Source organism: Lemur catta, chromosome 5 (genome assembly GCF_020740605.2).
Source record: "Lemur catta isolate mLemCat1 chromosome 5, mLemCat1.pri, whole genome shotgun sequence".
Lineage (NCBI taxonomy): Eukaryota > Metazoa > Chordata > Mammalia > Primates > Lemuridae > Lemur > Lemur catta.
Window position 1 is genome coordinate 62,954,709 of NC_059132.1, and position 17,030 is coordinate 62,971,738.

At 35.1% G+C, this 17,030-nt stretch overlaps 1 protein-coding gene across 2 annotated transcripts in view; it reads right to left on the reverse strand.

Moving 5' to 3' along the window:
- SLC17A1 (solute carrier family 17 member 1) overlaps nucleotides 1-17,030 on the reverse strand; it is a 47,714-nt gene that overhangs the window by 1,358 nt on the left and 29,326 nt on the right. For both annotated transcript variants that reach the window (XM_045551925.1, XM_045551923.1), the window contains one exon: nucleotides 11,979-12,115. In XM_045551925.1, the coding sequence (XP_045407881.1) occupies nucleotides 11,981-12,115 (135 nt within the window). In that variant the 3' untranslated portion in view covers nucleotides 11,979-11,980. The remainder of the gene's footprint in view (nucleotides 1-11,978; nucleotides 12,116-17,030) is intronic.

Sequence of the window (17,030 nt, forward strand, 5' to 3'; positions counted from 1 at the left end):
GATTTTCAAACTCAAAAAGAAAAGAAGGGCAATTTTTCAACATAATAAAATACTTATTTTAAATTAACAACCAATTTATTATTTAAGAATAAGCACAAAGGCTATGCAATTAAAGCCATAAGGAATAAGGGAATCCTAATATTAACCTACTATTTTAAGTTTTCTCTGGAAATTTTATTTAGGGCAATGAGGCAAAGAAATAAAAAAAAAAGAGTGTAAATATTAAAAGAGAAGAAACAAAATTTTTATTATTTGCGGATGGTGAGGATCATCTACCTGAAAACCCAAGAATCAATTCAAAACTTTATTAACAAGATATATACATGTAAATATATACAACATTGCATTGCTAGCTGTAGTTTTTCAGTTAAAAATTAGGTATATTCAAACAGTATCTTTCCAATATTCCTGCCCAAACTTGTGAGAAAATACAATAAATAAAAAATCAAATTCAAATTCAGAGAATATAAGATAACTTTAAGTTTTATAAGAAATGCACAGGAAATACAGGAAGCAAATTATGGTAATTGACTGAGGAAAAACTGAACCAAGTTCAGCACTGGCAGTCTTATTATGCTCTTCTAAGTAAGGTTGTACTATTATTAATATAACTATCAATTTCTCCCAAAGAGATTTAGTGCAATTCAATGCAATTCTAAAAAATACTGCAATAGGTTTTTTTAAAAATGGCCCACTGATTATAATCTTTCCTATAAACTTTCCTGGAAGAATAACAGCTGATACAAGAAAATAATATTTTCAAAAATAAAAATGATAAAATTTTTGACTTGCCTGATATTTACATAATTAAAAATTTAGACTAATGAATATATTATATAATAATTCCCAGTAATAATACATATTAAACTAAACATTAAGCCCAGCAATAGACATAAATATATAGATTTTTATTTTACTAAAAGTTGGTAAGGCCAGAGGGGCAAAAGTGAATTATTTTTCAAAAAAGATGTTGGTAAAACTCAAGCACTTGGATAACAAACCCAAATCCCTATTTAAGCCATGCAATATAAAAGTATATAGACGAACTAAAGACACTAAAAAGGGATCAAGAATTGTCTAGAAGGAAACAATTATATGCATCCATTCTTCTTTCTCTCCTTTTCAGCTCTGTGTGAGCTCACACCTCTTGGATGACAGACTACCCTAATTTATGGTCACAGCCAATTTAAAAAGCCTGCAGGAGGTTGAGCTGCTATGACAGTCCTGAGTTTCTTCTTTGTCCACAGCCCATGTGGCTGAGATTGTGTCCCAGGGAGAGGCCACAGGCCTGTGAAGTGAACAAGTCCACTCTCCGGGGCAACAGGTGGAGGGAATCTTTCCTGTCACTCACCTGGTTTCATTCTCTGTCTCTGGCTTCAGGGAACAAGAGCAGGACAGTATAGTCTGTTTCTCTTTACAGACTCAAACACATTCACTTAAATCTACCAATAATAAAATCCATTTATGTCAATGCAACATAAAAAATTTAAAAGAATTTAAGAGCACATATTTATACTTTTTAATTTACATAAATTCTAACCAACTTTTAATATTCTCATTATATAAACTACTGAATAGCCTTATTACAGTACAATAGATACTCTGACAACTCAGTTCACAAATTCTCATATTTCTGTGCTACATAGTATTTGTGCCCCAATGGTGGTAACAGCGATACACTATAGAGTGAAAGCTGAAAGATCTGTGTAAATTACAGAATTACCCCTCAGAGGGCACCAGCTTCCAAAGCCAATGTTCAACTCCCTGACATCTTGATAGCTCAGGAATTTCATACTGGGCAGAATGTGCTCCTTACCAGACAAGTTTTGCCTTAGGCTTCCTGCCGGCTCCCACTTTTGTCTGTTTTAATTCCTACCTTACTGGCCACTTTCTAATCTTTTGTTTCCACCATCTCTATTTGGTCTATCCATGTTGGCATGGTAACTGGGTCTGTATTTTTGTGAACATACTTTTCCCCTAGGTAATCCCAACTACATGCTGATAATCCCAAAATGTTTATTTTATTTGGACCTCTCTACTGTGTTCCTGACTTGTATGCTTACCTGTCTCCTGGATACTTTCATGAACAAATGTGAACCTAAAGAGCCAATCCTTCAAAATGGATATTGAAGTGCTATCAGGGCCTAAATTTAAAATAGAGCCAAGTAGCCACTTAGTGATTAGGAGTCATACACTTACTCTGACCTCCTTGAAAACCCGCACGATTTTTTATCACTGGGACTTTCAGAGCTCACCTGAACCAACCAATCAGAGCTCACTTGCCTCAGCCAATCAGAGCCCAGGTGTATTGATTAGAGATCAACTGTATTGACCAATCAGAACTAAGCAAGTTTCAATCCTTCATTTGCATAACCAGAACAGATTGGGAACGTAGGCTGGGACTTTTGCTGTAAAACCTGAGCCTCCGTGTTCTCCTGAAGTCTCTTTCGTTTTACCCTGGAGGTAGTGTCTGTAGTTTGGAAACTGTTCACTGGAATAAAGTCTATTTACTCCAGGTTAGTTTTTCAGAGAACTTTTGTTCATTTTTCTGAGTCAAGTGATATTTGAAGCGGACCTCCAACTCTCACCGTATCACCTTCATGAACTGATGCCATAGCACCTCCAAGAGCTCCTTGAGCTCACTTGTTTTCTCAGGGGCGTGAGGGGCTTGGGTAAGTCCTGTCAAATTCAGACCTCCCAATCTTTGGTAGAGGTCTCTGAGACTTCGTTCCTTTCCTATAGGTGCCCTCCATGCAGACCCCAGAGGGATCGAACCTTCTTTTTCTTCTGGGGGTTGGAGGGGGGGCAGCTTGTCAGTGTTAGCTGGTTCTCTTTATTTGGACCCCGGAGGCTTGCCTCTGAGCCAGCCCTGGGTTTAGGGTTGGGCCTTCCCATCACGTTTAGCCAGTCTACAATTTTGTGGAGACACTCACGCTAAGGGCACTGCAAAGGGACACCTTCGTCAGGTCAGTGCATTGGGTAGCCCATGTTTTAAGTTTTCCTGATCAGCCACCTTCTGGGATTCCAGCTGGTGGAATTTACAAGCAGAAATTATGGTCCAAGAAGTTGTAATCGGCTAGGTGTCTGGAAAAAAATTACCCAAAATAATCTTAAACTTTGTTGGCCAAAATGAGCATTCTTTGAAATTTAAAATTTGCCTGTGTGCACAGTTAGAATAAAAATAATACCAAACCAGAGACAACAGGAAGCCCTTTTCACTTGGCACTTTGAAGGTTCTAAACGGAATCAAGAGGCTACCACCATTGCCTCCCTTAGAGAAAACAATTCCAAATTAGGTGAATGCCTTAATTAGGTGAATAGAGAGATTAGTGCTTGTGAAACTGAAACTAAAGCTGGAAAAACAAAAACAAAAAAACTCTGGAAGAACTTTCCTTCACTAGCCTCCCTTTCCTGCTGCTCTGCCTGTCTTGTGCACCTTTCTCGCTACCTCCCTTCTATCCTTCACTCTCTCCTTTTTCACTCTTTCACTTGGTAATTTTGAAAAGGTTTTTAAATTTTTCTGCTTGTCTGTATGTTTCTTGTGTAGTCCTCTGATGAATTTCTGTGATTTTGTTACCTTAACATCCATTTTTGATATTCCTCTAACACATCTAGACTTCTTGGAGAAGCTTGAAATCTCTCTGTGCTTGGTATGTAAATTTGTTACTCTGAATTCTCTCTGTGCTTGGTATGTAAATTTGTTACCCTGTTTTCTCTAAAATTTGGTAAGGGCTTCAGCCATGTAGAACAGATAAATTTCACCCTCTTTATTTATAGAGATGCAGTTTGAATCCAACTGTCCTTTTAAACTAGTGAGTTTTACCCAACTCATGGCGAAAGTTTTAAACTTACAAGATCTTTATTTGCTGTATTTTTGTGTGTCTTTTGAGTTATCCACAAAATATGCATGTATTTAACTTTAAGGTTCTTACTTTTATGGATACTTGCCTGGTATGCAGTAATGTAAAATTGGTTGATAGAAAATTTAGTTTGGGATGATGGCTGGATTTGTCTGATGTCTCATGAAATTTTCCAGGCATAACTGTTGAGAATGAATGGATTAGGTAGATATGGATGAGATAAAAGCTTGTTAATGAACTTTTGATAATGGTTATGTTGTTTACTTCAGAAGCTTTCTCACATCTTTTTAGTAATTATGCCTTTAGAATTTTGCTAAGCTAAATTAAATGATCGATGTTCATTGACTCTCTAGATCACTTCTGGATATTATGCTGAGACTTTGGTTGCTGAATGAGTTTAGGCTCATATACTTTCAGCTTCTTATTTCAGAGGAACAAAAGCTATTTGAGTCTGTCAGTAAAAATGTCATGTTCTATATTAAAGAGTTTTGCTGTTAGAAAGACCATGTTTCTGGAAATTGTAAAATATACAATGTGACACATCTGTTCCCCCTTGCCCTTCTGCTTTGATTGGAAGCTCCTGAAGCCCTCACCAGAAGCAGATACTGTCATGACGCTTCTTGTACAGTCTGCAAAACTGTGAGCCAAATCAACCTCTTTTTTTAACAAGTTATCCAGATTCAGATTATTTCCTTCATAACAATGCAAAATGGACCAACACAAAGATTGAACAGAAAAGAGAATAATTTTGTATGAGAAAGAATCTTGTGGTAAATTTTTGCCCTAGAGTAAAATGGTTATTTAAGAAATAGAAAGTATAGTACAAAGCAGAAAGTCTCAGCATGTCATAGTTTAAGTAAGTCATGAAAGATAAATGAAAAGAAAGTTTATTAAATTCTGTGTAATTCGGTTGGCTACAATTAGAAGGAAATTGTTTATGGGTTTTTCTAAAGATTGAACTTTCATGTTAAAAACACTGATACAGAACTTAAAGATTTTGGTCTTTCATGTTAGAACAACAAAGTTTTCTCAAAATATTGATTTGCTCTTAGTAAAACTGCAAGAGGTTTTGATTTTTTATTCCAAAGTCTATTCTCTTAACAGCTATTCTCTAAACTATTAACAGTTTCTATTTCTGCCACTTTTCTTCCTAAGAACTGTCTAGTTTCCCTGGTTTCAGGTTGAGAAGGTAGCCCTTCTTTCTGCCCTTAAAAAAGGTATATCTTTTTGTTTGGCTGGGCTGATGATGCTCCTTCAAACTTCATCAGTTCCTGTACCTCTGCTGTTGTGGCCTGACAATAAAGTGTTAATATATCTTGAAGGTGTAGAAAAGCAATGTTTCCCTCCAGTATAATTTGATTTTGTATTCTTGGCTTTTTTTGATGTCTGAATTGTTCCATGTAACCCAGACTTCCTATTCTGTTACTGAGAACCACATATTCCTCTGCTCAAGATACTAGTTCTCTTGTTTACATTCCTCTGTAATAGTGTCACTAACACTTCCCCAAGCACCTGGGTAGATGCTTCTAGGCAGGTTGAATTGGAAACATCTAAGATCCTAAAGCTGGGCAAATCCCTGAAAGGGACATCTGCAGATAGCCTCCTGGCTGGACTTACTGGGTTAAATTCCAATTTCCAGATATTTTCGGCTGCTTTCCCCGGGTATGGGATCCCTTCTGTGTTCTGCCTTACAAGTCTTAATGATGTTCCTCATATTTGGGCTAAGAATTTGGTTCTTGCTTAAAATTGTTCTTCCTTATGAACAGTTGTCTGCAAGAGTCCCCCACCAGAACTGTATTTACCCAACCCTTGAGAATTTAAACTTGCACTAGCCATAAACTGCAAGCAACTTAACCCAAGAGACTTTGATTCAAATTTAACGGGTACCTGAGTGCCTCTCATAAATAAATGGCTCTAATTGCTCAATTGGCCACTGTGCTGCCACTAGGATCCCTTCATATGACTAAATGGACCTGGAGCAGGTAGCCAACCAGTCCAGCACCAAGATGGAACACCATCAACATGTTTGATCATAAACGCTCTCTACCAATAGGTTTTGATTAAGCAGGGGAAATGTGAACAAATGTGAACCTGAAAGAGCCACTCTTTCAAGCTGGATCCCGAGTGGCTAACTGGGCCTGAATTTAAAATAGAGCTAAGCTGCTATTTGTCCACTAGGGATCACACACTACTCTTGAGTCCCCCTGAAAACCCGCACGATTTTCTCTTTGGGACTTTAAGAGCTCACCTGAACCAACCAATCAGGGCTCAGCTATATATCTCTCTCTCACACACACACACACACACACACACATACATACACACATATTTATATATATATATACACACACACACACACACACACACACCCCAATCAAAAATAAGCAAATTTTAATCCCTCATTTGCATAAACAGGTCTGATCTGTACTCTTGCTATAAAAGAGCTTTACTTTTGTGCTCTAGAAGGTACCTGCATTTTATACCTGAGGCTGGGTCTTCCTGGTTTGCAAACTGTTCACGGTAATAAAATCTCTTTTCTCTGAATTTGTTTTTCAGAGAACTTTTGTTCACACTTTGAGAATTCTAAACAAGCGTGGCCAACTTAATGTGGACAAAACCCCATCACAGTTCTCCTCCCTGCAAGCCTTCCAATCTCATTAGCGAATACCCCTTAGTTGCTAAAGGCATAATCTAGGTCCTATCCTTGATTCTTCGCTTTCTTGCACAGTTCACAATCTCCCTGCCTTGTCTGGCCACCATCTGAATCTGGTTGCTTCTCACCACCTCCTCTGCCTCCATCCTAGTCCACACTACTACCTCTTACTTGAATTTCTGAAACAGCTTCTGTCCTGGTCTCCCTGCCTTCACTATTGCCTCTCTAGACTCCTTTCTCTAGAAGGTGGCCAGAAGGATCTTTATAAAGCATTAATCAGGCAAGTTACTTCTCTCCTCACAAGCATCCAACGGATTCGACCAGAAATGAATTCAAACCAAACTCTTACCATGACCAGCAAGTGCTATGTGATCTGGCCCTTAACCACTTACAGATTTTCTCTTTTTGCTCACTAGATAAGCATCCTGCCCTCCATTCTCCCTTTTAGGCATCCTGAACTCACTCATTCCAGATTATTTTCCTTGGTTATTTTTTATGCTTGGAGCACTCTTTCCCTTGATTTTAATGTGGTCTTTTTTCTTATCACTGAAGTCTCAATAAAAATGTCACCAACTGTCCTCCAGCTAAAGCAGCTATCCAGAACACTGTAACCCCATTTCATGTTTTTCATAGTATATCTGTGCCTGGAATTATCTTAACTGTTTAAATATAGTTATTCATCTCCCCTGACCAAAGTGTAAAGCTGTTTTAGGCACAGAAGTGAAGACAGGGATTCTTAATCTGAGGTCTGTGAATTTTCTTAGAAAAAAATACATTGTTATTTCCCTAAACCCGGGCTGAAATTTAACATTTCCATTACAAACGTAGGCAACAAGCCACAGTAGTGGTAGTACCAATGACTTTGATACCAGTAGAAATCACCAGTATTTTCTTATGACATTACCATTGTGAACTCTGGAAAAGCCAATCCTTTAATCCTGAGTGTCCAACTGGGCCTAAATTCAAAATAGATCCAAGTGGCCATTTGCTGAATAGAGGTCACACACCTGTGAGTGAATTCCTGCAAAATCCACAGTCGTTTAACTTTGGGACTTTCATAGCTGCCTGTCACTGTTTACTTCACCTGAACCAACCAACCAACCAACGGACTTGTGACCTGCATCGATCAATCAGAACTCAGCATGCATCAACCAATCAGAACTAAGCAAATTTGAATCCTTCATTTGCATAAGTGACCCTGGGTGGGCACTTTTTCTATTAAAGGCAAATCTTTGTTTTCTTTTTCTCAGTATATCTTCGTTTTACACCAAAGGTTTAACACATTGTCCTCATTAGCAAACTGTTCATGATAATAAAGTCTCCTTCCTCAATCACTCTTCAGAGAACTTTTGTTCACATGACTACCAGTATCTCAAAATGCATTGTTTTGGTCACTCTTTTTTAATTAATGCATTAATAAAGCAGCATGTATTATCATAAATTTGCTTTTTAGTATCTTGATAACTACTTCAACATAATTAGTTTCCTGTAAGATCTGCATTATGTTCTGACTAGTCCACACAAAAGAGGTTGAGACGCCCTCCTATAAAGGAACTTCCATAGGCCGAATGCATGCCATTTTATATAATTATTGTCCCTGGAATCCACAGAAATAAATTCAAAGAAGCAAAAATAGAAAATTAACAAAAAGTAGGGAACTACTTCATACTGAAACCAACAAGGAGTATTTGCTAAATTCAAAACACTGAGGACCAAAAGAAAAGGTGACGTTGGAAGATCCAGCTGCCTACCAAGCTCCAGAATCGGCAGATTCAACTGGAAGGGAGAGATGGAAAAGCTGCTTGGGCTGATGTGGCCCTCCCCCTGCCTCCTCCCACCCCCCACCGCCTTTACTTTCGTGAGGCAGGGCTGGAGAGGAGGCTTCTGGGAACCAATGGACCCTTGTAATCCTGGCACCCCAGTCACGTTGGCAATGGCTTCTGGCTGACAGAGAACCACGTGGCCATGACTCAGCCCTTTCTTATTTTCTTGCAACTTATTAAACCTTAATGGAAAGTTATAAAGTAACCAGTTTTGTAACACTGGTCAATTTGAGAGTGATGGGAAAAGTACTGCTGATTCTACAAGTAAAACATCTGTGCTCTGCCAAATGGCTGACAGCCCTGAGCATGCAGGTTGAAGAAACAAACATCAGTATGAGAAAAAGAACAAGACCAAGAACATCTCTTGCGTTATGGCACTGTCTGTACTGGCATTCCCAGAGCCCCTCTGTTACCTAGCCTAATATCTGAAAGGTGAATTTAAAATTTCCACCACCAGCCTAATGGGAAGATGCCAAGGGTGACCAGGTGAACAGAGAGGAGAATGGAGAAAATTGTACCCACACCATGTTTCGGGAATTACAGGCTCAGGAAGAATTGGCCCTTGCCAAAGAAAAGTAATTAGAAAAATTGAATGTGTTTGATATTTTGGAAGGGAAAAGAAAGGAGAAATGGAACATAGTATGTAACTGGAAAAATGAACACACATTTTCAAAGATTTAGAGAGTGTAAACACAATCAAAATTTTAAATATTCTACAAATCTTCCGAATTACTAGAGGCAGGCAGGAATGCAGGAGTAGGAAGAGGACCACAAAGATAATGAGTAATTTTTTTCAAGGGAATATAAAATGAGGTGAAAGAAAATGAAGTATATTTGTAATGACAATAAATGCAGTTGGATTCAACTCATCTATACAAAGACAACTCCTGAAGTGGGTGAAATAATTGAACCCAACTATATGCCCTTTGCAAGAAAAACATATTGAATGAAATGACTCAGAAAGGTGCAATTTAAAGGCTATGCAAAAGTATTCCAGGGAATCTAAAAGAAAGACACACAATTTGAAGTAGTCATTATCAATATCAGGAAGTGAATTAAAATTAAAAATCATAAAATTAAAAAGGCTAATGAATTTATAAAATCATAAGTAAATTTCCAATTAAGATATACTGGTCAAAATCTTTTTGAAATTATAACGTAGAATGCAGTATTCAATACAAACTCCTTGGATATGAAAAGGGAAATGAGAAAATAACAATAATGGAAAACTTTGGTATAACCTTCAATATTTAATAGGCCAAATATAAAAAATCAAATAAGATTTATGGGGTCTGAATAAAGCAATGTGATGGTTCCTGTAACTGTGCCCAACTCTGTACCTTAGAAATAGAGGATAAACCTTTGGTAAGGCCAATGGGATATTTTCTAGTGCTGTTATATGATTGTTCTTAAGGATAATCTCAGTCGTTTCAACATTAAAATATTCAGATAAGCTTTTATATTTTTAAACTGCTGATTATATTCCATTCATTTAAATAAAATTTATTAACTAAGGCTGCATTGATAAAAATGTTTAATTCCAGATCTGGGTTTTTCCCATTTTTAATCAGCAATCTTGAGTATGCTTGCATCTTGGCAAATTGCTGTGAGTGTACCATTATGGAGATTCTTAGTAGTGGTGACACTGAGTCAGTTGAATCCTTACTCAATTTAATTTTTGATTGATACTATCAAATTTTACTCCAAACATCATTTGGATCATTTCTTTCAATAAATTTACTGAAATAAATTCTAGCTAATAATAATAAAAAAGCTTACTGGCTATTTTTGTTTAAAGTGAAACAATTTGTTTATTAATGGGTTTTCCAGGAAACTTACTGCATATATTTATTGTTTCTTTAGTTTTCTAATCAACCCACTTGGATTTTGTAGGTAAATGATCACATCTTCTATTCATAATGGTAATTTTATCTTCTTTTCCAATTTGTATTCTTTCATTTCCTTCTCTCTCTATTCCTCCCTCTTAAGTAAAAACCTCACTGCTTATTGCACAGGTAAAATGCCAGCCTATATATTGACCCATTGCACAAACTCTACCTTCTTCCTATCACTGAGGATACAACTGTAGGATCCTATCCAAAGCCAACTCCTGCACTGGTGCTTGAATTTCATCCCCTCTGGATGACTCAAGAACTTTAATTGTGTATTTGTGCCTTCTCTCCTACATTGTGAAACCTCATTATTGGATCATACCATCAGCTTATATACTATTACATGTATCTTCTGAAACAAACAAACAAAAAATCCCTCCTTGATTCCATATCCCTCTACAGATACCACACCATTTCTCTGCTGTCCTTTATAGGAATGTCTATCCTGGCTGTCTCCATTTCCTCAGCTCATATCCTCTTTTTTCCTCTTTTTTTTAACTATAAGAAAACACAACAAAATAAAACATAGACACAGAGAATTTCACAAAACAAATGTTTGGCTCAATGAATTATAATAAGGTAAACACTCTTAATCACTAGCCTAGACATGAAAAATAGAATATTGCCAGGATCCCAGAAGTTCTCCACATGGTCTCTCCCTCCCCTTAAAAGTAGCAACTACCCTGACCTTTATAATATTCACTTCTGTATTTCTTTATAGATTTATCACCCACGTGTATATCCCTACAGGGTTTAGTTTCACCAGTACTTAAAAATTTGGTATGTCTTTTAAGTACCTTTTAATCCAGAGAGTCCTCTTCTATCCATTACTTTTCTTTATACATAATTTATTTGTTAAAGAACTTGAGTCCTTTGATCTACAAAATCTCCCACAGTTTAGCTTTGCTGATGATACACTTTGGATTTAGTTCAACACATCCTCTGTTCTCTGTGCATCTTGCAATATGGTAGCATATCCATAGGCTTGATCAGATTCAGCTTGATTTTCTTAGGAACACATTAGTGGTGGTGTGTTCTTTCACCAGGAGGTACCCAATGTCTTTATGCCTCTCTTTTTGTGATATTAATATTAACGGCCAATGACATTCAACAGCTGGATCCCTTAATTCATTGGAGGTTGCAAAATAGGGATATTCCACATCTTTCAATTCTTATCATTAGCTGAAATTATTCTACAAAGAGACATTTTCCCTACTATTTACCACTGATAGAGTTTATATAAGAAAGGCACAATATCAGTGCCTTGAACATATTTTAATGAACTCTTTGTCTCCATCATTCATTTGAAAATAATTTTAGTCAAGGTCACCTTTAAGGTACCTCTTGCCTAACCCATTATTCTCAGATCTTATGTAATTTAACTCCTTATAGCACGTGCCAAAGGTACTTACTCCCACGTGGTTTCAATTCTCTTCAAAATACCATATTTTCCAACTGTTTTTCTTACTTCATTGAAGGCCCTTCCCAGTCTCCCTTGCAAACTTCTCCTCTTCCTTACCTTTTAATGTCGGACAGGCCCAGCCTCCCAAAATTTATATTCCTAGCCCCAACACCCCTCCAGAATTCTAGAGCCATTCCCATCATGATGTCTAATATTTTCAGGCTTCACATGGTCCCCCTTCTCCAAACCTGCACCCCTTATTCTTCCCTATTTCAGGGGTCTTTCTCAGCTCCTCTCTCTCCTGGATCCCCAGTTTCAAAAGTTGTCCTTAATGTGATCACTGCTCACCTTCAGAGGCGTGTGTGTTGTCTTTCCTTAGCCCAATCTTGAATTTCTGCTTTACCAAATATAAGGTAGAAAATCAGGCTTATCACATTAATGGCCGCCATCAGGAAGAAGACTTTAAACCAAGCAGATTCTGGATCCTGAGGGATTAAAATTCAAAGTAATTATAAAATTATTGATCTTGTTTTGTGTTTCATAACATTTAAAATATAATATTAAAATAATATAGACTCGACACAGGTCACTTAACAAATACATAGCCAAAAAAAGGTCATCATTTCACTTTGCGAAAGTAACCACTTTTATCTTTCTACTGTATATATGTTTTCTAAAATTCTATTTTAATCAGATATTAAGTTTATACACCAGTTTGATGTAGTTCTTAATTAATGTATCTTTTTGTTCTATTCTGATCTATTATTTCAACATTTTCGGCACCTTTTCAAATGTATATTAATGTAGCCAACAACATATTGTTGTATGACCTAAACATAGATAAACAAGTAGAGAAACAAAGTATGGTTTTTTATTTTAATTGACAAATTTAACCTATTTTCATCTACTGTAATTATTATTTTGTTAGGATTTATTATTGCCATATTATTTCATATTTTCATTGCAATGCTTTTTTTTTAAAAATTTTGATTCACTTTGGGGAGATTGAATTTTCATCTACTGGCTTAAAAGTTATCCATATTGCTCTTTTGATGTTTATTCTTCAGATCTATGCTCAAGTTGATAAAACTATCTTGACAGATCAAATGATATAGCTATAGAGATTTAAAAATACATAGATAAGTATGTCTATTTATAGTAGATATATATTGAAAACTATATAAAATACATAGGAAGATAGATGTATAAATCTTTTCCCAATATTTATTTCTCTTATAGATCCAATATTTAGCAGGCTCTCATTTTCTGTTGGTCCTCTCCTCCATCTCCATCTCCATCCTCATACAAACAAATGATTCCTATTTTGGCATTTCTTAAAAACTTCTAATTATTGATTATTATGGATAGTCTTTCACTTTTTTTCTTTTCTTTTATCCTTGATTTTGTTTAAGATAACAAAGATATAATCAAGATAACTAATACTCTTATTTTTCACTTATTTTCTGATTGCATCTCCTGGATTTTTTAAACTTCTTTAATTATTTATTTTCCCCTGAAGTGTGAGCCATTGTGTGGCCTTGTCTTCTTGCATCCTGTGCTGTTGACAACTTTCAAATGTTGCCTCAATGGGACTATTTTGAACAATGCTGCTATGAGAAGGTTGTCAGAAAAATAGGATGCTTGGTTAAATTTGAATTTCAGATAAACAATGAATAAATTTTTAGTATAAGGATGTCCCATGCATTTGGGTAATGAAGCAAAGTCTCATATTCACGCTGAGAAATTACTCCTTGTTTATCTGAAATTAAAATTTAACTGGACATTCTTCATCCTTAGGTTGTATTTTTGCTAAATCTGGCTTATGAACATTTTTTGTACATGTTTCTGACTGTATATATATTCATTTATCTTGGAGTGAAATCACTGCACCATAAAGATGCATAGCTTGAGATGCATATTACGAGGTAGTACCTATTCTCAGAAGTGTTGTACTGATTTATACTTATCACCGTTTGTAACTAGTTTCCCTTTGCAGCACACCATGACTAACTCTTGGTATTATAGAGCACCAATCTAGCAGGTGTGCAGAGTGAGCAAGATGTGATTTTTAATTTGCCCTTTACTCTATTTATTAGCTGTCTGGATTTCAACTTGTAAAGTGCCTATTTACATCATTTTTTCTATTGTTTTTTTTTCTTTTTCTTATTGATTTGTAGTAACTGTATATTTTGACTAAAACCCTTGGTTAGTTATATGTGTTACAAATATCTTTTCAAACTCAATGACTATCTAATCTATTAGTGGTATCTTTTGAGGAACAGAAGTTCTTAATGCAATCACATTTATCACTCTTGTCTTGATCTTTATGTTAGTACTTTTAGTATCTTGTTTAAGAAATAATTCCCTCTGTCAGATCATGAAAATATTCCTCTAGAAACTTTATATCATGCTACAATTTTTAGATCTTCAGTCCACCTCTAATTGACATTTTTGTATATGGCAAGATAAGCTAAATTTTATTTTTCTTCATAAGGATATTTAATCTGGTACCATTTTATGATAAGCACATTCTTCCTTCACTGCTCTGCAGTGCTACCTTTGTCATAAATCAAGTATCCATATGTGTGATCTTTTCACACTCTTTAGTTCCACCAATCTACTTGTGCCAATACCATAAAGTATCAATTTCCATAGTTTTGTAATATATCTTAATATTAGTTAGAGCAACTGTTCCAGCTTTTCTTCATCAAGACTGTCTTGGTTATTCTTGACCCCTTGTGAATGCATGTCAATTGCATAAAGATATTTTCAATTTCCACAAAAATAATTCAGGGTTTTGACTGGGATTACATTGAATCTGCAGATCATTCAGGAGAATGGGGAGATATTTTACAATTTTGAGTCTTTTAATATATGAAAGTGCCATCTCCCTCCATTTATTTAGACTTCGTTCAATTTCTCTTAAATCTCTCTCAAGTTTTTTTAGAGATCACATAAATTATTCATTAACTTTATTCTTAGATATATTATTTTTTCTTATGTGTTATAAATGGTATCTTTTAAAAATTTTTATTTTCACTGTTTATTCACATATTTAGAAAATAATTCATACTGATATATATTTATACAAGATTTGACATTATTGTAAGACCTACTTATTGATTATAATAATTTATAAGTAGTCTCTGATTTTCTTTGAACACCACCTATAAATAATGCTAATTGTATTTCTTCTTTTTCCATTCTTATTTTTTATATTTTTGTGCCTTATAGCATTTACTAAGAAAAAGAACAAAATTTAATATAAATAAATAGTGACAGCAGACATCTTTTTTTGTCCCTAGTCCAGAGAGAAAATGTTCCATATTGTACCAATATGTATGATACTTGCTGTAGGAATTTTGTACCTACTCTTATGTTCCATTAAGGGATAGACAATTTTCATTTCAGCTTTATTTCTTGGATGTAGTCCCAACTTGCCCTAACTTAGGCTCTGAACTCTAATTTTTGTCCCCCTAGGTCCATGAGGTTGTGAAAAGCTCTGCTCAACTTCTCTACTTTTTGGTTGTCTATTCCAGAAGGAAAGAAATGCTTATAGGGACAGATCACCAAATACCAGAGTAATGTTTATGGCCTAGACTGTGGCCCATAAATTCTCCATACATTGTTACATCTATGTTACCTTCAAACATAAATATAAAACATTTGTGCAATTTTCCCTCTAGTCTTAGAGAACTGAGCCAAATTACTGAGCTTGCCAATATCAGCAGCTGAATACCTAGAGTGTATTTCTTGTTTTCAAAACGTGTGGATTTTTCTACTTATCTTTTTTGTCTTTGATTCTTGTCATAATTTTAATTGTGATTGGAGGATACACTATGTATAACTTCAGTTTTTTTACAATTGCTAAAATTTACCTAATGGCACAGTATGAGGTCAATTTTTATAAATGTTCTAGGAAACCTTGAAAGAAATGAGGATTCTGACGTTGAGTGGGGTATTCCATATATGTCAATTAGACCAAATGTGTTGTTCAACTCTTTTATATTTTTCTTTTTAATGCGATGATTACTAGAGGTGGGATATTAAAGTCTCCCATTATAACTATGCTTTTGTCATTTTTCCTTGTATTTTTATTAATATTATATAATGCAACATAATATTTTACATGCATACAAATTTATAATTGTCATACTTCCCACTGAATTGAATCATGTATAAATATCATTATGAAGTGACTGTCCTCATCTCTAGTGATACTTTATATTTAAAGTAGTTGCTGGTATATCTAATTTACCTACTAATTTTGTTTGCTTTATATTTGTACCTCCTGTTCTATATTGCCTCCTTTCTTGCCTTCTTTTAGATAAAGTATTCTTATCATTTCATTTTTCTCTCTAATTTATATATCTTTTCCTATTTTTGTAGTTATTACCTTGGAAGTTATAACACATTCTTTTTTAAAATAGTTGTTTTATTGTTACAAAATAAGAATTAATTAAATTTTCAAAAATTAAATTTAAAATGTCAGCTTTATTTAAATAACTTAGATAAAAATCTGATATCTGTTGATTATATTTGCCATTTAATTAAAAATTTTTTTATTGTTGTAAGACACATAAAATTCAACATCTTAACCATTTTAAGTGTACCATTAAATGGTATTAAGTACACTCATATTGTTGTGCAACCATCTCCACTATGCATCTCCAGAATTCGTTATATCTGGCAAAACTGAAACTCTGTGCTCTTTAAACACTGACTCTGCATCTTCCCCTCCCCCCAGCCCCTGGCAACCACTGCCATTTAATTTTAATACATGATTTTAAACATTTTCAAAGAAAAAATTTTTTGAAACATAAAATATTTAAATATTTTGATTTTTAGCACCTGACTTGTGATAGATGCATCAATTGAGAAAGAAATAAACTTTTATAGTTTTTAGCTATTGGTGTTTGGGATTGTTAGCACTGTAGCTGTGTCTATTCAACTCATCCATTGAGTTCCTGATTTTGTTTCTTGAGTTCTCTATTTTTAAAATGTATTTTAGTATTTTTCAAATATCCTATGTGAATTATTACAGTCTTGAGCCTTCTACAGAAACTTTCAAGCTTTGGTATCCTTCTTTTAAACAGAGTAAGCATATTAATTTTACAGTCTGATTTGATAATCCTATTATCTGTTGTCTTTGGGATCTCTTTCTTGTGCTGTTGTTGTTTGCTGTTCTGCTCATCCTCACTGTGCCTGGTTGTCTTTGGTTGCCTGCAGAAGTTGTACTTACAAAACTATTCTAGGGACAGTTTGATGGGTGATGCCATCTTCATCCAGGCAGTGTGTTTATTTGCTTCTTCCTGGCTCACTTGGGGGCACCAGTACTCCTGAACCACTTTAAATTAAGGCTTAATATTTTCTATCTACCCAAACGACTCCAAGCAGATC